This window comes from Nannobrachium achirus, assembly GCF_963921795.1.
Source record: "Nannobrachium achirus genome assembly, chromosome: 15".
In the NCBI taxonomy this organism is placed as follows: Eukaryota; Metazoa; Chordata; class Actinopteri; order Myctophiformes; family Myctophidae; genus Nannobrachium; species Nannobrachium achirus.
In genome coordinates, this window is record NC_137822.1 from 18,638,634 (window position 1) to 18,666,394 (window position 27,761).

A 27,761-nucleotide genomic window follows, 5' to 3' on the forward strand; every position below is an offset into this window, starting at 1 on the left:
AGTATAAATCAGGCTTTAGAGTTCATCATAAAACCACTCGCCTCATTCATGTTTTCATTGTTCCTTTTCATTGAGTGATGATAACATTTATACTGTGGGTGTGGTTGTTGATTATACCGTTTGGGTAGAGGGCATATGGTATATTTAGATCAAATGCTTGAACATTATGACATTACTTTGTCACCATGTATAGTAGTACTGTATGCCAGCATCTCATTTATGCAGCATACCTTTTCTTATGCTTAGGACTCCTTAAGCACACATAGAATATGGTTATATGTTATTATCTCATGTGATCCTATCAAATATGTATTGTGTATTTGTGTTTGGGGCACACCATTGTTTTCTGTTTGTTGTCTTAAGCTATTATATGTGTTACAATTTGGCAAGAGCAAGGCTATTATTTAAGTTTGTATAATGTAGCACTGATGCACTTCTTAATTTATAATCAGAGATATCTTTAGAGTTATATTTATGTAATTTTAAGCACACATACAAGCTATATGTGTTACAAACTCCCTTAAACGTGGAGCTTTTTGAAAATAGGTATTTGTGTCATTTTGTTTATTGCAATAGGCCTGTTTACTTATGATTTACTGATTTTGCATATTATATTCCGCATGAACACAGAGAAAATATATAGTATTTGAGTTTAGTCGTCAGATAGTCATCTCCACCACATACCGGTAGCACAGTTTATGAGGTGTGGTGATCAATAGCATTAAAGGAGCAACAGACAGTATTCAGCCACTAGATGCTGCACTAGTACAACAACTCTAAGGTTTGCTATTTCTCCATCATCATAATAAGGTAGCACTCATGTGCTTTGCAACATAACATGATGGCTGCCTTCCAAGAATATATTTAGGAAAGAAAATATCGTAAGCTACCCACTGAACACGTGGATAATGGTCAGCTTATTCCTTACAGAGGTAAACTAAATAATTCTGGAGATTTGCCGGACTGAAAATAATTACCTCACCATCGTAATAATGTGTCGGGTAGCCCGACACTCAGCCTGAATTTTCATATAGTTTCACTCCTTATTCTTTAATGGGCATAGTTAGCAATTCAGGGGCTGGAGCCAGGCATTTTTTCTGCAGAAAAGCAATACTTTTATTCCACACCTTTTTAATAGCTCTGTGGATGTATTATCATTTAAAAAAATTTGTAATGATTTTCATTTAAAAAATGTATCTATATCCTTTAAAATTAGACTGTGTGAGAGAGGTGCTCCCTCACATGGTAGGTGTGAGAGACTAGATTTTATGAAGGTATATTTTGAGAGAGAACTTAATTCAATATATTTGTATTGTATTTTTGTGAGGGTGTCTACTGAGCAGTCTAAACGTAAAAATGTTCATATTTTCACTTTAGTTTGAATACACATAACTCAAACTGAACTGTCACACCTCCATATAGCCCTAAATGTGAAATCACCATTTGCCTTCAGGCTTCTTCTGAGACATTACAAGGCAATACTTACATAGCCTAGCGTACCTTTTGAAAACTTTGATACAAAAGAACATGCAGGAAAAGAATCTTAGTATACCAAGTGTATATTTTAGAGACATGACTAACGGGAGGTGAATGTGACAGATATGGGGGTAGCTACAGTATATACATATATAATATTCTGCTAAAGTGAAATGTCATAGGGTACTTTGTTATTTTACTTGTCTTAACTGTGTGGAACTATGCATGCAACAAACAAAGCAATTTGTAGCAGAATAGATAATAAAGTTGGAAAGGAAGCACTGTGAAAAAAAAAGTTAATTTGTGTGTGTCTGTCTGTCTGTCTGTCTGTCTGTGTGTGTGTGTGTGTGTGTGTGTGTGTGTGTGTGTGTGTGTGTGTGCGTGCGTGCGTGCGTGCGTGCGTGTGTGTGTGTGTGTGTGCAACCTCCTTAATAACCATTAAGACCTGGAACGCAAATCTGTGTCACATTAGATTAGAACCACTTTAACCATCATTTTATGCTTTAACTATAAAAAAAATAGCAGATATACAAGCTCACAGCACGGCACCGAATGCCACGCCGTGAGCTAGTAGATCTGCTATTTTTGGAAAATTGTGAAAATGTGTGCAATTAAGTCTTTGACAATAATGGTTAAAGTGGTTCCAGGTCTTAATGGGTTTTAAGTTTGGAGTTATCTCTCAGGGTGCAGCTGTCAGTGACATGTTTTCTAGAGGATTAAGCTCACAGCTAATTCTAACAGTAGCTACTGCCTACTTAATGTAAGCAGGCTGTCTGTCTGTGAAATGACTAATCTAAAGTCAACCGCGTGGTTCTTGCTTCTTGGTGATGGTGCTGCGATCGTATGATGACAGGTGAGTAGCTAAACAGTTGTAGGATGTTGTGGATATTGTCTCACTTGTAGGTTGATGCTCTGGTAGGCAATTACGTGCAGTCAAATGTACACAGTATAGGCATTTTGTTTGTTACACAAATCCACAATATGGAATGCAATGTGTTGGCACATTCAACAAACATAAGGCTATAAATTACAGTATTAACGTGATCAACTACTGTAGGCCTACCTGAATTTGTTTGAACTCTGGTTTGAACAGCACACATCCAATTGATTCTACACACCCTCAACAGTGTGAGGTTATAGGTTGGTTTAGCCGATGTAATTGCTTAGCTAAAGTTCTCAGTAAACTACATTTAATTTCAGTGAATGTTTCTATCAGCCACCGCAAGCTAACTTTAACAAAACATTTGAGTGCAAAATTGACATTAGGCCTACACACAGTTGATGTTGACAAATCTGCATTTCTGGCTTATTCAGAAATAGCTGTCCGCCTAAACTACTACTAGCCTAAGTCATTATTAGATGGGCTAGACTAAAGCATTTTTATATTATACAGTATTGTTACTAATTAAGTAATTACACTATAAATATAGCTTATTACCATGTCATTGAATAACAGTGGCACACAAGTGCTAAATGTCTTTAGAAATGGCATACAGAATACTGTTAGGCTAATATTAATTGTGGGAAATAATTGTCCATGTTCATTGTTTTGTTATAATTGAGATAAAAAAGAAAAAGAAGAAAAAAGAAAAGGGGAGAAAAAAAAAGAGACTGACATTTTAACAGCTCTTCTACAACCAGTAGTACATTTGACAGTAATGAGTCTTCATTTTGATCAGTGGCTATAAGAAATGTCCAAATCAAACAGAATTGTTGGTTGGCCTCTCTACTTTGGAGTCGTGTTTTCTATGTTGTGGCCGTGCTGTTTTGACGTTTTGCTTTGTCCTCTGCAGACACAGACCTGAGTTAAACTTGATTCTCCAGTGAAGTAAATGTTTCAAGAGGACACACACACCTATATGTTAAACTTGATGCTCCAGTGACGTAAATGTTTCATGCAGCACAGACAGAACCTCTGCTAAGGGCAGAGGAGGAGCTGCTCTGAAGCATTGGATTTGGACTGGCTTACTTTAAGATATCTGTATAGTGTCACCCAGTCCTCTCCATTCTCCAGTGGTTCAACTGCTGTCAGCATGAATTGGTTTGTGTTTCCTGTTGACAACCAACTATGCATATATCTTGGCATCTCCATCACTGTGGTGTTCAGACTGTTCACTCTTCTGCTGGTATTCATCATTGTACCAGCCATTCTTGGAGTGTCTTTTGGTGTCCGCAGACTCTACATGAAGACACTTCTCAAGGTGTTTGAGGTGAGCTCTTTATAATTTATTATGCTCTGCAAGGCATTGCATTACTGTCAATAGGAGGGTACAACTGAAATAAATCCGGATATTTTAGATCCAAGATACTCTGATTCAGAAAATCAGTGCCAGATACACAGACTTTCTGTGAGTATTGATTAGGGGTGATTCACTGTCTACAGTGAAGTAGCTCACAAAGTCAAGAGCTACAAGCAGCTCAAAATAGGGTTGATTGCATATCGCTGTTGTCGGGTGGAAACCTTGTATGTCCAAGCACACACCGCCTTGTACTGCGAGGCGTTGTGTGCTTGTAGATCGGCTATTTTCACTGGTCTTGTGTGACAGTCTTGTACGATGAAGCAGGGATTTATACAAGGTTTCTGCCCGACAGTGACCATATGCAACATACAGTATGTATGATGCATCAAGGCAGGCATTGTGTCTGAAAGGTGTGTTCCATTTTTGAGCCATGCCTCAGCGATCCAATGCTTGACCGAGTGTGTGGGTATGTCTCTATGTCTTCATGTTTTCAGCATGGCCTGCAATACCGTTGGGTGACCTACCCTCGAGTGGCACTAGTGTTGAGCAGCCTAAAGGGCCATTCACACTGTGCACTACAACAATAACAAGTGGCTACCAAAGGCACCACTCACTTCACACTGGGTGTGATTTTCCATAAATTCCAGGAATTGTGGAGGAAACACTTGTTCTCCAACTTTCCCTCAGAGATGATGCTACAGTATTGATACAGTTCATACAAACATAATATCATCAGTGTAAATGTATTTATGTGTATCTCAAGAAAGTTTACAAATGGACACAAAAGGACCATTGGACCCTTATGGTCCCAAATTATCTATATTTGTGCACTCTCTGATGTAAAAGACTGAGGATTCTACGGCGTATCCTCTTTGCACGTTTGACCTAGTATAACTGCAGAGGCATTCAGCTAATATCACTGGTTAGTTTGACTCTACAGCTGTCTGTTTGTTTGGACCATAATCGACCTAATTTCAATTATCAGTCACCACAGCTCCCATGCTGAAACACAGATACAGTGCATACTTATACTACTTACTGTACATATAAACCTTATCTTTATTCATTTAGTGGGCAACAGTACGGATGGAGAGGGGAGCAAAGGAGCAGAATCGACAGCTCTATAAACCTTATAGTTATGGTAAATTACCACTTGTATGTGTGTGTGTGTATGCGTGCGTGTGTGTTGAGAATTAAGAGCGTGTCCATCCTTTTCTTCTTTTAAGGTCCACAAAAGGGATGGATCATGGACAATCAAACATGTGATCATTTTTAAATAGACTAAATATGTAGGTTTAATTCACTTTCTTATCTTGAGTGTCTTTCATTTTGTTATGTATTTCTTTTTATAGGTAATTACTTGGCCTTTTATTGTTGTTTTTTCTCTCTTGTTGTACCCCCTTAGTAATGTTTACATATTCTCTTTTTGTATTGTTGCCTGTTTTCTGTTTGGGTGTTTTCTGTTTGGGGCCTACAGACGGAAAGTAGCATTCTCGCTAAATCTAGTGTATTTTACACAGCATTGTTTGCGTTGTGTTCATTTTAAATTACGTGCTGTCCCTCCCAAATAAACATATAAATAAACGTAATCTTCTGTGCTTTACCCCCATCTTGCCCTACGTGTCAGGTATCATAGCTAAAGAACTACCATCGTCTTTGGAACAAGAGATACAGGAGCTGAGGAGCCCGGCTGGCGGCACCTCCTCGGGCTCCGAGCCAGAGTTTGAGATGGCGGACATCTTTTACTTCTGCAGGAGAGGCGTGGAGAGCATCGTGGACGACGAGGTTACAAAGCGCTTTTCTGCCCAGGAACTGGAGAGCTGGAACCTGCTGACGCGCAGTGACTGCAACTTCCGCCACATCAGCTTGAGGCTCAGCGTCCTCTGGGGCCTGGGCGTCCTCATCCGCTACGGCTTCCTGCTGCCGCTGAGGTCAGAGCACACTGCTCAGCAGGCACGTACATGCACACATAGTCGTCAAAGGGGGCTTGAGACCCTGCCCTTTTATCAAAAGTGCCCTCTCAAGACCACCATGAATGCAGTTTTTACTATGGTGAAAGAAATGCAAATGGCCTCTTTCCATGCCATACCTGAAAGCAGCATTCAAAAGTTAGTTCAAGTACCGAAAATATCAAGTGCTATTTTCGATATTTTCACCAAAAGGCCCTTTTAGAAATTTCAGCCCCTGCCTCTCTAACATTCTCTGCATGTCCCTGATGCTCAGCACTGCATTAGATACAAGACTGTCAGCGGAACAGTGATGGGAAAAAAAGCACTCCAAATGTTTTACTTGAGTAAAAGTATCAATGCTGCAATATAGTACAGAACAGAAGTACAGAATTCAACATTTTACTTTGAGTAAAAGTACAAAGGTATTAGCGTCAAAATGTTCTTAAAGTACCAAAAGTGAAAGTACTCATTGCGGAATGTCCTATTTCAAGTTTTCAAATGTGTAAAAATCGTTTGAAAATAGCAATCTACAAGCTCACAATGCGTCACATCGCGACGCATTGTGAGCTTGAAGATTGGCTATTTTCAAATGGTCGAAATGTACTGTATATAGGACTGAAGTGGTTAGTGTATGTTTTGTGATAATATCTACAAAGTAACTAGTAACTAAAGTTTTCATATAGTGGAGTAAAAGTACAATATTTGGAATCTGAGATGTAGTGGAGTAGAAGTAAAAGTATTGGAAATTGTAAAATATCTCAAAATTGTACAGTACTTAAGTAAACATACTTAGTTACTTTACACCACTGCAGCAGAATCGAGGAGGGGGAGGGAATATCATCATAGGGTGTACAGTAAATACACAATAAACCAAGGCTGTTAACCACTCAACCTTATTCAAAATCCAGATGCGAAGAAAATTCAGTGTATTAGGAGTACAGTACATAGTCTGTATCTGTGATCAGATGATCAGATCTCTGTGCAAGTGTGTGTATTGAATAACTTAAAACCTTATAGTGCAGACTTTGTTGACTGGAATCCCACAGGGGTCTATAATAGACCTTTCTTTTTCCCTCTAGTCTACACCAATCCCACAGGGGGGGACACCAGGGTTCATGTGGTTGAACCCAGTTTTAGATGCTGCAGCAATCACTGCCTGAGTTTCCAGCCAGATTGATATTATTTGGACATGTGAAGCTCTTTTTGGTAGAATAGCAAAGTACTTTTGAACTGTGCGTGGAAGATTTCAAGCTGAGACACATTCTGTCTTCTGCAGAATTACTCTGGCTGTCACTGGGATTGTTCTGCTTCTAATCCTGACTACGGTGGTGGGCTTTTTACCCAGCGGCGAGTAAGTTTCCATTAAAATAACAGTCAGTTGTTATGATTACAATTATGAAACAGAAGACAAGTAGACACTTTACGTGATTTAACACATTAAGCTGATCAGAAATTCAACAATAGCCAAAGCATATCAGAAGGAGCGAATACACTTCCCGGCACCGGCGTCTGCCGCGGCGTGCCACGGCGTCGCCGGACTTGCCGACAACAGCCGCGGCAATGATTCCTATGCTGCGGCAATTGATTCCTATACCGTGGCACAGCCGGACAGACCGTCAATGTGCGGCAATGGAACTGGGGCACGTGCCGCTGCCGGAAAATGCATTCGCTGTCCCTCATATACTAATTTTATTTTTGCTGATGTGATAAGGTTGTGGTAGAATGACTTTAGGACTAGAAAGATGCAACTTGAAATTGCGAGTGTGGTTGCTGACACTTGCTGACTATATTCTACAGTAAGCTAACTGTCATGTGAAGCTCGACCAATTGATTCCCTACTGATTCCCACTCACATTGATTCCCTATTGATTCCCTATCCCTGCCATTTCCAATGGCAGCTGAAATGTTACCCTAGAAGTCTATAAAGTTTCCCTAGGACTATAATGTGTTGCCCTGTTGGGCAACCACACTAATAATTAGTTGTGTGACCATTATTACAGCACAAAAAGCTAATTGTTGGTGCTTTCTATATCAACAGGTTAAGGACACACCTAAGTGAGAAGGTGCATCTCATGTGTTACCGCATCTGTGTTAGATCACTCTCAGCCATCATCACCTATCACAACAGGTACGGCACATCAGAGTCAGAGCACTCACAGCCATCATCGTCACCTACTGTACCACTAGTAAGACGCCTCAGGGCGACCTCGCCCTAAAGGGCGAAGTCGTGCCATGTCTTGGCCGTCTGGCCAGTGATGTATATCGGACCAGTTAGGCAGTTACCCATATAAGGAGACTCCTGGTACCCATATATGGAGATCCATGTACTGTATATGGAGATATGCTGTGAGACCCCAAACATGCTTACTCAGTTATTCGTTGTGTGAAAATCCAATGACGTCTATCACATCTGACATCATACATACAATCCCTTTTATGCCCATACATGGAAACCCTGTCTGAACCAGCCACAGATATGGGCTGTCTTCCTCCATATATGGGCACTCCCATATGAAGTCCTGTTAGATGTGGGCTTAATATTGATGACATCAGAGATCTCCATATATGGGCATAAAGGGATTCTGTTAGAGTGGTTCCCATGACATCACATGACTAGTCCCTCATTGGCTGTTGATGGTGATGATGACATCATCATCATCATCATCACCCAGTTGGTGACGTCACTCTAAGTTTTTTCAACACAATTTTTTTAAATATATTTTTTGGGCCTGATAATAAGTGCAAGCACTGAGTGAACAGTGCTTGCACTAAGCAGTGCATGGTGAGAAGAACAGAAGATGTGTGTGTGCAGTGCTACTGCCCACAGTTATCGATGTAGTTGCTGTCACAAATAAACTCGCCAGTGTCTGGCATGAAGATGATTTAAGTACAACATGCAACCATAAGACTTATGCGACAGACTCTTATCTCGTCCAGTCGCACGTAATGTCGTGCTATGATTGCAGCCTTTTATGGCAATAACCAAAATGATTAGCTTTTATTCATTTTTATCCGGTTATGGTCATGCTCAGGCAGGCTTCAACAGGCTCGGTTCGGATCATCAGGTTTTAATTCAGGCCCATTGCAAGATTTACCGCTTACAAACACATGGCCAAAAACCTAATTGACCGTCTTGCCTTCTGTCTGGTTGGGACCTTAAAAAAAAAAGTTGCATGAAACAGTGTTTCCTCTGTACGTTCTGTAAGTTCAATGGACTGCTTTTACCTAATCTTGTGTGTTTGTATGAAAAGGAAATCTTTCCAAGTTCAGAATCTGCAGTTTGTATTGTGAATAAAATACATATATATATATATATATATATATATATTTTTTTTTTATAATATCGACAATAACAAAAACAAAGCCTAACACAGTATGTTTTTAGTTCAAGCACTTGCATGTAAAGCCTCACAGACACAATAATAAATACAATGTTACAACATGCTCCTTCTTGTGCACACAATTGGCAGGCACACTACCTCTACACACACACACGCGCACACGCACACGCACACGCACACACACACACACACACACACACACACACACACACACACATATGAAGGCAGCCTGCATAGAAAGGGGGGGAGTAAAAGATATGTACTTAAGTCTGTCAGGAAGACCAGAACAAGTCGGCCATGTTGGTGTCTCTGCTGTAGAGCCAGAGAACCAAGGGGAGAGAAATGGCCACAAAGGGCCAGGAGATTCCCTCCACGTATGCAGACAAGGACCAGCTTTTGTTTTTGTTGCTGGCAGGCTTCTCCAGCTCTTTACCAGGCTCCACGTAGTTCCTGGCAACAAACTTCAGCATCTCATCCAGAAGAATTACAGGCAGCGAGATCTTCAACACCATCAGCCACTGGGTCAGGTTCAGAGGTGTGATATGGAAGATGATAGACAGAGGCTCCACATAGAGGATGAGGAAGTGAAGGGACATTGAGAGACAGATGGCTCCCAGCAGCCACACGTTCTTCCAGGGAGGCATTCGCAGCAGCGACTGGTTCTCTGACACACTGTTGAGAGCATTACACATCTCAATGGTAACCAGGACAGACAGGGCTATGGTCATTGGATAGGGAGACTGAAACAGAGCACAGTCCAGACCCTCAAAGACTGGATTCTCTGGGCCACACTGCAGGAAGTGGCTCAGTTGGTAAAAGGTGATTTTGGGACCATCCTCAGCAGCAACAAACCACCAGGCAGCAGCACCAACAGTAGCGGCACCCACATAGCATCCAATTACCATATATCTGAAAAAGAGCCATCCAGAGATGAGAGGCTCACGGGCATTGCGTGGTGGCTTCTTCATGATGTCCAGATCTGGGGGGTTGAAGCCCAGAGCTGTGGCAGGTAGACCATCAGTTACCAGGTTGACCCACAGCAGCTGAACTGGGATCAATGCCTCAGGGAAACCCAGTGCTGCAGTCAGGAAGATACAAACAACCTCTCCTATATTTGAGGAGATGAGGTATCGGATGAACTGTTTCATGTTGTTGTAGATGGCTCGTCCTTCCTCCACAGCAGCTACGATGGTGGCAAAATTATCATCTGCCAGCACCATCTCAGAGGCAGACTTGGCAACAGCAGTGCCTGAACCCATGGCAATGCCTATCTCCGCTTTCTTCAAGGCAGGGGCATCATTAACTCCGTCCCCAGTCATAGCAGTTATTTCACCATAGGACTGTAGGAACTCCACAATCTTTGACTTATGAGAGGGCTCAACACGGGCAAAGCAACAGGCTTTAACCACAGCTTCTCTCTGTGCAGCGGGCGACAGGTCATCAAACTCACGGCCAGTAAAGGCCATGCTCGAGACATCATCATCTTCCCCAAAGATGCCAGTTTGTCTGCATATCCCCACAGCCGTACCCTTGTTGTCTCCAGTGATCATGATCACTCTGATGCCTGCCAGCCGACACAGTTTGATGGAGGCTGCCACTTCAGCCCTAGGAGGATCTAGCATGCCCACACAGCCAACAAAGGTCAGATCAGTTTCATATTCAATGAAGCGGGCAGAGTCCTCCAACACCATGTCCTCTTTGCTCATGGGTTTGTCCCTCGTGGCCAGGGCCAGGCAGCGTAAATTGTCCCTGCCTGTTGCATACTCCCTGATCATTAATATCACTTTCTCCTTAATGCCAGGGGTCATTGGTACCGTGTTCCCACCCACACGGATGTGAGTGCACCTGTCAATAACTCCCTCTGGGGCACCCTTGACAAACATCTTGCAAATGGAGGAGTGATCCTTGTTTCGTGTACAGTACACAGACATGGACTTCCTATCTCTGGAGAATTCCAGAGTAAAATCCTTTTTCATCTGCTGCTTGATTACAGAGTTACAGGCATTGGCCCTCACTATCTTGGACAGGTATTTAACATCAGTGTCAAAGACGTTCATCTTCTCTACCAGACAGGTGAGTGCTGTCTCTGTGGCCTCACCAACCTTCTCATACACACCTTTGGTCTCATTGTAGTCCAGTGAGGAGTCATTACAGAGAGCACAGATAGAGGCCAGCTCCACTAAGGCTTCATATTGGGAACACTTCACTGGGTAACCTTCATGGAACACTTGTCCAACAGGAGCATATGTAGAGCCAGTTACAGTGAATTCTTTTAGAGAGCAGCTATCACCTGTAACCTGGTGAACTATGAACATCCTAGAGACAGACATCTGATTGGTGGTCAGTGTGCCAGTCTTGTCAGAGCAGATGACAGTGGTGCAGCCCAGGGTCTCCACAGAGGGCAAGCTGCGGACGACGGCATGCTTCTTGGCCATGCGGCGTGTTCCCAAAGCAAGGCAGGTGGTGATGACAGCAGGAAGACCCTCCGGGATGGCAGCCACAGCCAGAGCCACAGCAATCTTGAAGTAGTAGATGGCGCCGCGTATCCAAGATCCACCATGGACAGGATCGTTGAAATGGCCGATGTTGATAATCCACACAGCAATGCAGATCAGTGTAATAACCATAGAAAGCTGCTTTCCAAACTCATCCAGTGTCTGCTGCAGGGGTGTGCGCTCTTGTTCTGTAGATGCAATCTCTTCACGGATCTTTCCTATCTCTGTGTTGACCCCTGTGGCCACCACAACACCTACAGCTTTGCCTGCTGCCACGTTGGTGCCAGAGAAGAGCATGTTCTTCTTGTCCTGGTTGACGGCTCTGGGATCTGGTACGGGGTCTGTGTGCTTGATCACAGACACAGACTCTCCTGTAAGGATTGATTGGTCAACCCTCAGAGTCGTAGACTTTATAGATGTAAGCCGGATGTCTGCTGGCACTTTATCACCAACAGCCACCTCCACAATGTCCCCAGGCACAATCTCCCTTGCTTTGATCCTTTGGACACTATTTCTGTCCTGGCGGTACACCTTCCCCATCTCTGGCTCAAACTCCTTGAGTGCTTCAATAGCATTCTCTGCATTTCTCTCCTGCCAAACCCCCACCAAGGCATTCGCTATGAGAATCAGTAGGATAACAAAAGGCTCTACAAATGCTGTGATGGTCCCTCCTTCTTCGAACCAGGCCAGCACAAAAGATATGCAAGCGGCAAGAAGAAGGATCCTCACGAGTAAATCTTCAAACTGTTCAATCATCAGTTCCCAGAGAGATTTGCCCTTCTCAGCTGGTAATTCATTGAGTCCGTATTTCTCTCGTTGCTTTATTACTTGGTCAAACCTCAGTCCAGTGCTTTCATTCGTGTTAAAAAAGCCATAAACTTCGGCTACCGTCTTTGTGTGTGCGTTGAACATGGCGAATGGCCACATGATGACACCACTTTCTCTCTCTATTCTACTTGTAACGGAGCCTTTTGCTCTTTCGGTTCTTCTTTGAGATGAAGATACGGAACTGACAAGAGAGGGAAGGCAATGTTGCAGCTTGAAGGCTATTAGCTACCAAGCTAGTTGGGTTACGGCAGTTGGATAATCCCCTGCTCAAGATTCACCAGCCGTGTTCTGAAATGGCTTGTGCTTCACCGCAAACCTGAGATGAATAACTGATATCACCACACATATAATATGTACTGTTCTCCAGAACACTTTATCTCCAGGGGCGCAGTGTCTTAATGAATCTTATTTAAGACAACATGTCTTTTAAGTTACAGGCTGTGACTTGTCCTCCATATTAGGGTAAGACTGACATCATCATTATGACATGACATCTCATTACCAACAGAGTTGAGTAAGTGTGTGTGCCAGTACTACTTTCAGTGCTGTCTGTTTCTGTCCGTCTGTTTCCGGCTGTCTGCCGACAGTACAAAGGCATGGCCTTTAGCCAATGAGGGAGCAGCGTTCTCGGTGAAGACACCACCAACAAGTGTGACCTGATATAAATAACCATCACTCGAGATGTGAGGTCACCAAGACCTGTTGGCGCACTGCACAAGTAGGCCATACATGGCCATGAATGCACACGTTTTTGGTACCCTACTAGTTCCAAATTTGTTGAGCTACAAATTTGGTTCAAACTTCAACTTGTTCAGCTTTACACAGTTATGGGTGCTTGTATTTTTCCTGTTACAAATTTTTATACTTTTAGAGATAAAAAAAAAAAAAAAGCTGTTTCCCAGTGAATTCCCATGGGAAATGAATTCTGTCTTACCATTTATAAGCTATTACCAACATTTTGCCCTGGCATCTTGGCCAAGACCGGCCCAAGACTGGTCTAGCGATAATCTGGAAACTGCTGGACCTATCCGTGTTTATAATTAAAGTAAAAAATTAAACATTATTTCACTTTATGCAGTATAATGAAGTCAATGGTGGTCGAATTGGGCTGAAACTGTTCCCAGAGTCATATGTAATAGACTTTCCAGTAGTTACAAATGCAATGATTATGAAATAAGTATCTTAAAATTGTTTAAACAATCAACGGTTAGCCATTTTTGATGGCTGTGATTTTGGTACATTCAGTATGATTGCATTAATTGGGGTTTATATTCACAAGGGGGAAATATGTAATATGTACAGTATGTGTCTTTATGAGCCTGCTGTTCTGTTCCCAGAGAAAACAAACCAAAGAATGGAGGCATCTGTGTGGCCAATCATACAACTCCCATTGATGTTATCATATTGGCCAATGACGCCTGCTACTCTATGGTATGTATGGAGTCAATATGTGCATAGCCTCGGAAACCCAGACTTCACGTAGGTGCATGTGTCACATTGAGTGTGTTTGTATTGCTGTCAACTGGTCTTCTTTATGTGGCTATGGGGGTTAGTAAGTGATGGGCTGTTTCACTTTGATTGGAATGGAACATGAAAGATTAAATCCAGCCTGAATCAGATCTGTATCACATCCAGATTGGAATCTGATGGTTTCATATGACCATGTGACCATTTAAATCAGATTCTCATCTGGATGTGACACAGATCTGATTCAGGCTGGATTTGGCTGCAGTGTAAATCAGGCCTAATATGCCTAGTTGTCAGGCGGGTGGTGAACCAGCTGAGGTTAGCCACACCCACAGTGTTGGATGTATGTATGGTAAAGGGGGAGGGATTGATTATATGATGTCATATCTCAGTTGGGGTTAGGGTTAAATTTGCACATTATAACCCCACCCAGTGGTCTATTAAACTAGTAATGTTAACTTCATAGACACATACAAAAAAAAGTACAAAACTATGGCACCACCTCTTTAAATAGACACCACCTCTTTAAATAGACACCAGGTGTGTTGTTTATATAACCGTTATAAACAGTTAACTTAACATTGTAAGACATACACTTGCCACTCTTCACACTTCAATTCCCTAAGCACTTTCCCCATGGACGGTTGACTAATGCTATAGAACCTATTCCAATACTTATGTTCCCATATTAGCAACCTAACACCATACACATAGATTGTAATTATAAATTGAGACATGTTGTTTCTTAAACTGTCATTGGGGTGAATTTCCCTTTCTAACAGGTTGGTCAAATTCATGGAGGGCTGATGGGCATGGTACAGAGAGCCATGGTCAAATCCTCTCCCCACATCTGGTTTGAAAGATCTGAAGTCAAAGATAGACACCTTGTGGCAAAAAGGTAACATGGCATCTTTGCCATTTCAGCTGCTTTCTTTGTTCCAGTCTATCACTATATTTGGACTTGGCCATATCATTACATGTGAAAGCATACAGTACAGTAGCCATTCTTTATTTAATTCTGGACTTTCTTTTTCATTTTAGACTTAGTGATCATGTAGCTGACACAACAAAAAAGCCTATCCTCATCTTCCCTGAGGGTTAGTAAAGAATAGTAGAAACACATGACATCAAAGTATGTTCCATGTCATGTGTTTCATAATAGACCTATCAAGTGAAAATATTTTCATAAACTCACACTCTGGTTTGAGAGCCAATAGAGATGGATGGTTGTTTGTTTGTTGTTAATTGGGTAACACTGTATTTGTCAATAGGTACTTGCATCAATAACACATCCGTAATGATGTTCAAAAAAGGGAGCTTTGAAATTGGCTGCACTGTCTACCCTGTGGCAATAAAGGTACGACTTGGAATTACCATTTTGGCCTTTTGGCCCTTTGGGCCTTTGGCACACTATCGTAGCTTGCAAACTTTCAAAGCTTAGTGCCCCACTGTTTCAACCTTTGTCAGGTGTGCAAAGGTTTCCTATGTATGGTTCTGTTGGTTTGATGTTGTTTCAATCTCGCAGTATGACCCACGGTTTGGGGATGCATTCTGGAACAGCAGTAAGTTTGGAATGGTGAACTACCTGTTGAGGATGATGAGTAGCTGGGCCATTGTCTGCAGTGTGTGGTACCTACCACCCATGAACAGAAAGGTGAAACCCCACTACAGATACACAGCTTTTGGTAATGTTAAGCATAGCTGCTGAATGAGACTGCTCACAGATAGGATAGAGCAGGGTTCCCCAATTAGTTTTCCCCAAGGGCCGAATTATGTCTAGGGTACCAAGCCAAGGGCCACAACATTGCAGGGGGCGACGGTGGCGTTCCTGCTACTCCAGCGACAGTTCAGATATCGTCGTTGTCTGGTGAAAATCTTGTATGTCCAAAACCGTTCGTTTTGCATTTATCATTTTAAAAATGATTTAAACTAGTGAAAACAGCCGATCTACAAATGTGCTTGTAGATCTGCTGTTTTCACTACTTTGGTGAGACGGCCTTGAATGATGAAGCAGGGCTTTACTTTGCGAAAGAACGTACAAATTTGGAGATACAAGGTTTCCACCTGACAATGACGATATACTAGTGTTGTTGCTGCTCTTATACCACCATTATTACTGGGGTTGGTGGGGGCCTGACAGTAGCCCCCCGCGGGCCGCAAATGGCCCGCGGGCCGCCTATTGGGGAACCCTGGGATAGAGCTTTGTCTTCAATTTCTTCAACCATTTTTTGCTTCCCTGTACAGGAAGGAGAGGATGCAGTGCAGTTTGCCAACAGAGTGAAGGCAGCCATTGCTGAACAGGGAGGATTAGTGGACCTCCTCTGGTGAGTCCTTCTCTGTACAGTGCCAAAGTAAATGTAGAAAAGGAAGATAAATCTGCTGTACATTTCCCACATTAACAGTAGGTAAATATATAGATCTGCTCGGCTAGGGTGAAACATTAGAGATGTTTTAGCAGGAGATGTGTTTTAAGCTACGGTACATTACTGTGGGATCAGTAATTTTCCCAAAATGTATACATTTTCCATTATAAGTTTACATAATGTTTAAATATATAGATAAATCAGGGGGTGTATACCTTTACCCCCATATGTACTATAATATCAATAACAGAAATACAGATGATGACCCTCACAGTCGCCTGAGATTGGCCAGGCTAAGGGCAATGGCAAAACTGTTAATCACATCCATAATTATTTTTCACCCTTATGATTTCAGGGATGGAGGGTTGAAACGTGCTAAGGTGAAAGATACTTTCAAGGAAGAGCAGCAGAAGCTGTACAGCAAGGTTCTAGTAGGTGAACAGGAGGGCCACAGTGAAGACAAGGTTGGAGAAGATAAGGAGGTGAAAGCTGCTCAGATTCAGTAAAGGGAGAGACCCAATGAGAACACAATAAATACAAAATGTGGTGACTACTCAACATATTCTTACATATACTGTATGAGTCCTTGGTCATTTAAATAGATTACTGGGTTCAGAAATTGTGCTTACATGTTTTTTTACTATGCACTGAATGAAATGATGCAATGTTTTACAGGCTCAGAACGAAATACTGTTTAAGCCATGCAGCACCGTGCACACATGAATGAATGTCATCAGTTTTGATACTTCAAATTATTATTACTTCAAATTATTTAGTCATCCATACACACATTGTTTGTGGTTATTGTAAATATGGGAGATTGGATACAATCACTGGAAGGTCATTTATGCAGAGAGAAACATATACTGAGGCTAAACAAAATATATATTTGTATTGTTTATGTTACATTTTACTTACATGCACATTTCTGTTCATTCACAGACAGGGCTCAAGTCTGCCCAAACTTTTTATTTGATAGTACAAGTGCAAATTTGTTTGAATACATATATATATTATCATTTGTTGCCCAAGTGTATCAACATGGTTGATGCAAACCTGCCAAAGGTTGGATGTGAGGGCAACAACATAATGTTGGTTAATAATTTATGGGTATTTATCCCATACCCATAACCTTATTCATGAGTTAATATTAACTTAACATGGAACTCCCCTGGTGAATAATGGATAAATCCTGCAGGGATTTCCCGAAAGGTTCACAGACAGCCATGCGGTCTGTGAACTGTGAAGGCTTGTGTTTTCTGCTCTTTGTTTTGGTTCCTTTGCACCTGGATAAACTCCAGTGTCTCTTTCTTCAGCCATGAACTAAACAAAACAAAAAAGTGTTTGGCGGCTATGTTTCACATGGCAAATTGCTTAGCAAGGTTGCTCACACAGTCTGAGTACAAGCTTTTGATTAGTTGATAGATCAGCTGCCATTATATAACCCCTGGGGAAAATATGGCATCTGACCAATCAGCACAAGCTTCTCTCAGTCCTTTTATCACCCCCCACTGAAAATAAAGGCTGAGCATGTGATGAAAAGAAAATAATTGTATACACTCAAATAATACTGTGTGTAGATATGAATAAAATTTTAATTTGATATTCCCATGCTGATTTCTACCTTGCCCTTCCATGACTGAAATATAACATTTTGTACAAAAACACATCAACATTAAAAGGGGATCAAATTGTTAGATGAACTGATGGGCAGAGACTGACTAGAACAGCCCTACTACAGAGTAATATGTATAATGGACATGTCATTATTTCTGCACAGCAGCAACACTTCTCTTAAACTCTTGCTAAACTGTTGCAAACTCTAGTCTTGTGTTAGTGTCACCAACTGAAAAGGTTGATTGCACTTGTTCCACCAGTGATGTTTTTCTTTTTCTCTTTTTTCTGGACTTGTGCCCTGATAAACAAAACTCTGTTATGGTAGGCTGAAACACACCTGTTTTTTTGTGATTAAAATTAATAATTAACAGTCAATATTATTGTTTCTGTTTCTTGGCTCAATAATTATAGTTGGACAATAGTTGAACAATAACGCATTAATTAATCTAGTTCAAGTAATGAAGTAAAACATGACAAGACACATTACAGCGAGAAGAAGAAGAAAAAACTGTTGAAACATTGTTCCTTTGTTTTTAGAAATAATAATAGCATTATATTAGCTCAGTGTTGTTAACTTAAAGCTGTAGGCTACATGATATTCTTAATTATTTGGTTAAAAAATAACACCCAGTGTGAAGTGAGCGGTGCTTTTTACAAGTTAATTTCATTAGGTGTCCCGTTAAGATGTACGAGCGGTTAGCACCGATCAAAATATATATACCGGTATATATATATATATATATATATATATATGTATATATATATATTTTGTAGTTAAATAGTTTAAGCTCTATTCTGATAGTCATCATTGCCATAGAGTGTTTGTTCAGTATAGGGTCTCCAAGTCTCTCTATCTCTTTAGTTCTCTCTCCCGACTGGATGTATCCTTACCTAAAAGTGTATTATCTAAAACAAATATCTGGATAGACAGGGATACACTTATTACTGAACAAACACTATGGCTATGCGAGAAAATAGAGATAACACTCATTTTAACAGTAATATCACTCACAGCACCTTTAAGCATATAAAGATAAAGAAAAGGTTATGGTATGATTTTAATGGTAACATAAGTAGTTGAATCGATGCTGAATCCATTCCTGTGTATAAAGAGGTTGTTGCCTTATTTCAGTTTCTGTATGCGTTACATATTAACTTTGCTGATGCAGCATGCTTTTTATTACTTACAAGAAAGGTGTCAGATGTAACAAATGTAAAGCTAACTGTGAGAGTAAAAATATCTGTTTTCACATTGGGTGACAAAAAAATATACATATATATATATATATTATATTATTTTGTATTTATTGATAATTATAAATTAATACTAAAATGGGTCAGACAATTTATCCTAGAGACAAGTATAGTCATCAACCCCCCCCCCACCCCCACCCCAACGCACGCACGCACACACACACACGCGCACGCACGCACGCACACACACGTAAATATGACTTATTTCAGACATTCATACAGTTTTTACCTAAATCTTTTGTGTCTGTATCTATCTAAAACAATGATAAATGCAGCTATAAAGTTACTTTAGGATGTACTTAAAGTACGGTGTGCAAGTTAAAGTTTGAACTTAATAATTCTTTCACAGCTAATTTAACTACTATTTATTTGACAATTTTTATCTTACATTTGCTTGATGTAAATTATATTACACAAGGAGATAATAATGTGATTGTCAGACTACAAGGGGTTGGGCTAAACTGCATGTGGTTGCACATCATTGCTATCATTATCTGGAGGACAATACATCATCAGCTTGCATTCTTGAGCAGAAGAAGAGACAAAGCAAAGTATGGGGACGGTAATCGGTAAAGGTAAGCATGTTAACACATTTTTTCACATTTAGCTGAAGAGTTAACAAAGTATTGGTTTGAATTTGACTTCCAGTGTTTATGTTGTTTGTTTGTAGAATTGTTTATGAATTTTATTTATAGTTTGAATAAACCTTAATAATGATGTACCCCATATAAGTCCCCATATAGCCATAGGCTCATATGGGATATAGATGCATTGTTAAGTGGTGAGGATTTGCAAGAAATGTTATGAGGGTACAGTAGATACAATAACTATAATTATTGTAATGCGTAATCATGCAATGATTGCAAGGGGGGGGGGGGGGGGGCAATAATCTTCCATAATAAATAAATAATTCATGGATATGAATTGTGCATTTACTGAAAATCTTAAAATCTATTTGAAGCTGACAATTAGTGCAAACTTGCAAACTAGCCCACAACTTTTCCCATCAGACAGGTAGACATTTATTGTAAAACATCATAAAGATGTCATGATGAAACTGGAAGTAACTTAATCAAAATAATAAATGAGCTATATAAGTCTTGAGCTATATAAACATTACTGCTGCTTAGACATCTTGTGAGTTTTTTTATTTTGGATCCTTGTACCGGATGTCTCAGACGTAAAAACGGATGATGACTGCACTGCACATTAATTGCACAAATAAAATACTTCTGTTATTGATTAATGGTGAAAAATATCAACAGTATTAGCTTCTCCCTTTTTTCAACAAGAGTCCCATGCAAGCCTCAACTGTGGACATCAGCACTGCCTGGGTCCAATGAGCTTTACAGAGAAGCCCTTATTTTGTATATTATAGCTGTAGCCTTTGATATATCTCAAGGACATCACATAGGGAGGATGTCATGATGAAACTGGAAGTAAATTCACCTTGAACAATAAATCAGAAGCAACATTATTGTCACTTGAAACGATTGAAGATGTAAGAGAGTGGGATAATTTATTTTTGGTGCAAGCTACATTGCAGTTACAGGAGGAGTTAGAATATGGAAAGAGAGAAGAAGAAATACACAAATAACAAAAATATCACACTGAATAAAAATATCAGGAAGGCACAGTCAAATACAATAGCCTACATGCTGTGTAAGGCTCATAATTAAAATATAACAATCGATAGATGGCACTATAGAAGGCAGAAATTTCAGAATAGTCCTTATCACGTTGGTTATAAACATCAGACAGCTTGTTTGTTTATTTTGGATCCTTGTACTGGATGGGAGTTTCCAGACATACAGTAAAAGAAAAAAAGATTCTGTTATTGTTTGATGCTGAAGGTTCTAATCAGTAGTTTCTCCCTTTTTTTCCACAAGATACTCATGCAAGCTTCAACTGTGGACATCAGCACTGCCTGGGTCCAATGGGCTTCCACAGAGAAGCCCTTGGAGAACAGTTGGCTCTGAGAATGAATAACCGATATGTGGAGAGAAATCGTGAGACATTCCAAAATGGCTTGGCCTTCAGTGCCCGTCCGGTCATCCTTGAGGAGAGGGTCCATTTGCGTGTGGAGCGCTGTGACCAACACTGGAATGGTGCCATGCGGTTGGGCTTTACTTCAATACCTCCCCCATCTTTCCCTAACCTTCCCTATGTTCTAGCCATTCCTAAATGTACCGGGACTCAAGGATACTGGGCTCGTGCGCTGCCAAGTAGCCACACAAGGCCAGGGTCAGAGCTGTGTTTCTGGGTGACGTCTCAAGGGGTGATGAAGTACAAAGGTCCAGATGGTCTGAAATATCGGCTTCTGCAGGGGGTGGATGTGAACAAGCCTCTGTGGGCCATGATAGATGTCTACGGGCAAACACGAGCTGTGCTGCTTTTAAGTAAGTAATGTCATGAGCACTTTGAGATATATTTTCGTCCATGCTTTACCCCTTATCCCTAAACTTTGCCTTTTTTTTACTATTTTTTAAATACTTCAAATAGCCAATCTATATCGACACGTTGTGAGCTTGTAGATCACTATTTGAACTATTTAAAAATGTTTTTCAAAATAGTAAAAAAAAGGCAAAGAAGTTTATGTATACGGGGTAAGGCATAGACGAAAATAGGGGCCTTTTTCTTTTAACCGCAAGCATCCATATTCCGTAGTGAATATTTGTTGAAAATAGCAACTCTACAAGTTCTGCAATGCAACACAACACTACACGTTGAGAGCTCACAATCTCAAGAGATTTGGAGTAGAGGGGAAAAAGTACAGGTCCAAGTATGGACCCCCAATTAATTATTTTAGGGTGTAAGTGGTTTGTCATAAAATAAAACGATTGTGACAGAAATATGTCTATCAGTTAATTCAATTAACTAACCCTCCACAGGAACAGAAAAGAAAGTTTTTTTAAAGAGGCAGAAGCAAAGATCTTGTCCAGTTCCCCCACCTCCATCAGCCTCTTATGGGGACAGTTGCATGTGTGTGGACAGAGGTGATGTCTGCTGTAGCCCTCAAGACTTCAAGGACCCTTCAACTCACATTCCTTACGACGCTGGTTAGTACACAACAGGGCTTCTCAAACTTTCAAACGTCAAGGTATCCCCTTAACTCTGACAGTGTACAAATGGAACCAAATGAACCTGTTAGGGTTCATTTGGTTCCATTTGTACACTGTCAGAGTTACAGACATGTATGGGTCAATTTAGACCCCCGTAAAGGAGTCCCTGGAAACCATTTTGAGAACCACTGGTATACAACATAACTGAATAGTAATGCTATATTTGAATAATGGACAACATTGACAATGGTACATAGTAAAATCCTCTGTGTTAATTAATTGTAACTCTGAGTGTACAAATGGACCCAAATGGACCCGTAGGGGGACATTTTGTCCCATTTAATGTTAGATATTGTAAGTGTATGGGTAAAAAGAGTACATTCAGTTCTCGTTTCCTCAGATATTTATTGTACAATAAACACACACATATATATATATATATATATATATATATATATATATATACAGTATATACATATATATTTATTTTTAAAGGAGTAATCAGATAATTAAAGAATATCAGTATATCAGAGTATAAAGATGTTAATAAAGATATAAAGATAAAATGTTTGTCTGTTGGCCCTAGTGTTTGAAGGTGTGTAAGGTTATTCTACTAAGTTATAAACATCATTGCTAGTGGCCTTGGCATTGTGTGACATGCTGATTTGACTTTCTCCAGGCACACAATCACATGAGGAGTGTGTGGTATGTCGCTCTGCAACTGCGTGTGAGACTCTTCCATGCGGCCACCGGTGTCTCTGTTCTCATTGTGTCAGCCATGTCACAGCCCAGTTTGGAAGCTGCCCACTTTGCCGCTGTCCGATTACATACACAAGCTGACGTATAAGATGCCGTGGAGAACACAGTGCCAGATAGCATCATGAGCTTGATGAAAACATCAAATGTTCTCTATAAGTCCAAAGTTCGTAAATGTAAATAAAAAGTACAACTATCATTGTTATATTGTTCTTGATAATAATGGCCATTGACTGAATTATTGTGACATTTTTACCACACAACATTTTGGTCTCACCTACTGTATGTTGTAATAAATAATAATACAATCTAAATAATTGCATCATGTTTCTGGTCAAATCACCACTACAAATTTGTAAATGTGAATAGAGATCATTTCCAGTATCATCATGGATGTCAATAAAATTATTGTTCCTGCATTTTTTGTGAGCTTTGTCGGCAAAACACATTTTTAAAGTGATAAAGGTTCTTGGAATAGACAGTCTTGGCTTTTAACTGTAATGGGTAAATTTAGTTGCTGTGCTCTTACTGTACCTAATTTAGAGCTTCAGATAAAATCTACAGTACAGAGAACATGATGTGCAGATGCTTTGGGTGGAGGTTCCATATCTTACACGTGCATGAAGACCCTGCTGCTGCATTATTTTAGTGCAGTTGTGAATGCTGTCATTAAAACAGAACTGTGTCCGGTGGTGTACTACGTGCAGTGGATAATCGAGGAAAAAAAGGAAGGCTAACGTACAGTACAGGTTGAATCACTATAAGATCAGTCCTGACTGCATCTATTCAGATGACATCACTGGTGACACTTGATGGACCTCCACCATGGGGCTTCCGTCTGTCTGGTGGGAAGGAATTCAGGAGGCCTCTGACTATCTCCAAGGTAAAAAAAAAAACAATACAACAACCGCCTATTCAGTGTAACAACACTACAGGGCTCTATTTTGATTGTCTTAAGTACCAGCTCTTATGCCTTAACTTAAAGGCCTCTCCATACTGTCTCCGACCACCTAACTTTTGGGGACGAAAGGTCAACTACAAAATGACGTCACTCGCATCTTCTGAAAAGCATTACCCCGAATTAGAGTTCGGAAAGCTGAACTCTCAGACGAAAAGTTCAGTGGTCAGAGACATTATGGAGAGGCCTTTAAGTTAGCTGGTACTTAAAACAATCAAAATACAGCCCTGACCTCTTAAATGCTAATGTCCCTATTTTGGGATGAACATTCAGTGAAAATAGCTACAAGCTTAAAATGCGCTTTTGAGCTTTTATGTTATGTCTTACTGCTCATGATTATCTTGACCACAAGTGTTATTCAAAGGGCAGAGTGCAATTTCTTGGTTGGTGGCAGTCTGTGTATGTACTGTATGTCACTGTAATATTAACAGCCAATAGTGTACACAGTATGTGTCAACAAATGTCCTTTGGAACGTAAAGTCTAATCTTATCTTGTAAAGCATACACATACACTGTAATATCCAAACCAAATGGACACATAAGATTCCATTTGGTTTGTTTGGTTATATTTGAACATCTCTTGGATACGTCATGAACACTAAGAATTTGTATACTTATGATATGAAGGTTGTTCATTACAGTACTGGATAAATATTTAATGGCGTTGGAACAACAGAAGTTCAGGAGAGAGAGAAACACACCATGACTCCATCCCCTTCTCCACCTACCTGCTCTCAACGCCCTTAGCTCCGCCCCCTAGTCAGCTACCTAGCTCTATTTATCCTCACTCTAACTTCCCAGAACCCCTCTTGCTTTTTCGTGCTATGAAGGTTGTTCATTACAGTACTGGATAAATATTTAAGAACTCTAATTATATATTTGTGTCTGTAGGTGAATGTGTCGAGTAGTGCTGAGCAAGCAAATTTACGACCCGGTGATGTCATATTGGAGATCAATGGAGAAAAGGCTGCAGGGATGCTACATATGGAAGCTCATGACTCCATCAAATACTGCAGCCATCAACCTACACTTCTTATAAACAGGTAAGGGTACAGGAATTGATGGAACTTATACAACTTTTCCTTTAAACGTTAAGAGTTTGATAACCTGCAGTTTGCATTTTTCCAGACCAAAACCAATCCTGTCAAGAGCCAGGCCAGTAAAGAGTGACAACCAGTCCTGTCAAGAACGACCATGTCAAAAACAGGTAGCCTATTTTAAAAAGAAAACTACATTTTCAATATATGTCAGTTAACGTTTCAATTATTTCTCAACCAGTTAAGCCCTATACTTAAGTGTAGTCAATCTACAAGCTCACACTGTGTTTTGAACTTGTATAGCAGTTAAAAGTTTTTGGATAATTTAGTTTATTTTCACCTACTGTAATGACGTTACCAAAATAGGGACAGCACGTTGAAAGATTTAATGACAGATTTAATGATTTTAAACAGTATTTTAAATAATAACAAATACTTCTTTTATTTTCAGGTTGCATTGAAAACATTGTCAAAAGTCTTAGAAGCTAGAGCTATGAAAACTGGGACTTCTAAAGAATACCACTATCCTAACATCATAGCATCAGAGAAGCTTCTGCCTTCAGTTGGGAAAACTAATGAACCCGTCTTTCTCAACAGCAACAGGTAACTGGTCATATAATTGAAAGTAGTGTCGCTGTTGTTACCACTATTTAAGTCCACACTAAAATACTCTACTAACTACTGTGCAAAGATACCACAGAATATTTAATTATGATCTGTCATTTCCCAATGGTCAGTTATGATGTCCCTAAGAAGAAGTATCCACTCCCTAAATTTGATGTTTGTCAAAAGATTCCGTGGAGCAGAGACATGACAACAGCTCCACGGCAGTCCAACACATTCCGTGTGTTACAGGAGGCATTGGAAGCTGGTCACACAAGTGAGACTTGGAGCCCCGGGGCTAGCACTACATCTTCTCTTGAACACAAAAAAGAGCCTTTGAGTAATCACCTGGTTTCAAACCTTTAGCCTCCAGCATGGGAACATTTTACGGATCCATTTCAGAGTTAAATTAACTTTGTGCCACTCTGGCAAAGATTAATATCTACCATGGACAAAGGAAAATTACCTCTTTGACTGATTGCACTTCAGTGTTGTTTATTGTAGAAGTGACCCAACTTTTCTCCTTCCATGGCAGAGTCAGCCCTGGGTGCTCGTGAGAGACTGCAGCCTTCTCCTAAAAGACAATTCAACACCTTGTTTAGAGAGCAGAGATTCCGTACCTGTGAAACCTGCGGTACTCCCATTGTGTAAGCCTTCTTGTTTCGTGTGGTCATTTGTGAAGTAATATTCACTTCAGAGAATTTACTTTCATACATGACAATGGGCCTATGGCATGATGTTGACAAAAGAAATCATAGAGATGTTAACATAATGCAACCAGACATGGAGACTGGACTCTTGTTTCTGCCTTGGCCTTGTCTCATGGGTATGTGCTTATGTATACTTAGACATGCAGTAAACTGTGATATTGTGACTTTTTCTACCTAGCTTTTGCAGGTATACAGTCATATTGTGTATAAGGAGGGTGTGTCATAGCATGCAACCCGGTCACTAGTAGAGAAAAGCAATGTAATCTGCCTCTAAACGTACACTAGTAATTGAGTCTTTTATGTGTGCAGCACTCAAGCGGTCAGGATCAGAGAGGGACGCGTACGCCACCAGGAGTGCTACTGCTGTAACGACTGTGGTCTGAGTCTGCTGATGAGAGGACACTTTTGGGTGGGAGAGGAACTCTTCTGTGGTAAACATGCGCGACAGAGATATCAAAAGACAGGATGAGACAAATATTGAAATTTCATACGCTGGCAATTCCTTTTGTTATAAATAATTGTAATCTCACTTCAAAAAATATACGTTCACACAACTCAGACTCCTTGAAGTCTTTATTTAACCTATAGTGATACAGAGTCAATGAGGCAGTAGCCTCGGAAACCCAGACTTTAATGAGGCAGTGATATTTGTATTTTGTTGATGGATAGGATTAGTTTTCTCTGAACATTTCATTGTATGGGAATGTTGTCCTCATATTTAACCAGTAGGTGTCAGTCTGCCAACATGTTCTGTGTTTAGCAGAATTCATGGTTTGTTTGTTCGCTTTGAAAGTTTTGACAACATGACATAAAATCTAAACTATAAATGCAGGCATAAATACACTCTCCTTGGTGACATTATCCTTGGATGTGATGTTTATGAAAATGAATACTCTATATTCTGCTCATGAAATATAACTGCAAACTTATATATGATGCATAAAGAATATTATTGGTCTATAAATATGACCAGAATCAGAATTATCTTGGTATGTTTGCCCAAATAAGGAATATATTTACACAAAAATATAAACATACTGCATAGGCTATAAATGGCATACATTGAGTAAATAAATATAAATTATTGCCCTTGTTTGTTTATGTACACATGAGGTGATGGCAACAAAGGTGGTGATAACATCTAATTGCCCTGTACTATACAGATTCAAAGACATCATTGGAATGACAATGGATATACTTTACTGTGTAAAATAATGAAATGATGGAGGGAATGACACAAAACTACAGGGATGATGATGAATACAATTAAGAATGCAAATTAGCTGTTTATAACCACACAGTTGTGCCGTGTTATATAGTGATTGTATAAGATGGTATAACTACAGTAATAGGCCTATCATTTGTATATTGTTATAAACATATACATGTATAGTATGCCCAGTGCTGCAGATTGACTGTGTAAGCATAATATGATGTTATCAGCAATAGGCCTATAACATTATGTCTGATAAGGAAGTTATTAAATGGATAAATTCCATTCTGACTTGACAGCCAACCATGTTAATGAATTGTGATTCTTCTTCCTTTGTTTTAAGTACCACTTAATTAAGCCCTGCAATCTAGTGTTTTTGAACATTTTGAATT

At 40.1% G+C, this 27,761-nt stretch overlaps 2 protein-coding genes across 2 annotated transcripts; one reads left to right on the plus strand and one right to left on the minus strand.

Annotated features, from left to right (window-relative positions):
* Positions 1 to 3,509: 3,509 nt before the first annotated feature.
* LOC308299666 (glycerol-3-phosphate acyltransferase 4-like) lies at positions 3,510 to 16,665 on the plus strand (the record flags this gene model as incomplete). The annotated part of the gene is made up of 12 exons (XM_080743457.1): positions 3,510 to 3,686; positions 4,788 to 4,857; positions 5,344 to 5,647; positions 6,942 to 7,016; positions 7,704 to 7,793; positions 13,667 to 13,760; positions 14,579 to 14,694; positions 14,838 to 14,893; positions 15,068 to 15,153; positions 15,322 to 15,450; positions 16,041 to 16,120; positions 16,515 to 16,665. The coding sequence occupies 12 exons, from the start codon at positions 3,510 to 3,512 to the stop codon at positions 16,663 to 16,665; spliced, it is 1,428 nt and encodes a 475-aa protein (XP_080599583.1).
* On the minus strand, positions 9,279 to 12,413 carry LOC308298833 (sarcoplasmic/endoplasmic reticulum calcium ATPase 2-like; the record flags this gene model as incomplete). The annotated part of the gene is made up of 1 exon (XM_080742516.1): positions 9,279 to 12,413. One exon carries the CDS (start codon positions 12,411 to 12,413, stop codon positions 9,279 to 9,281), a length of 3,135 nt encoding a protein of 1,044 aa, XP_080598642.1.
* Positions 16,666 to 27,761: the final 11,096 nt, after the last annotated feature.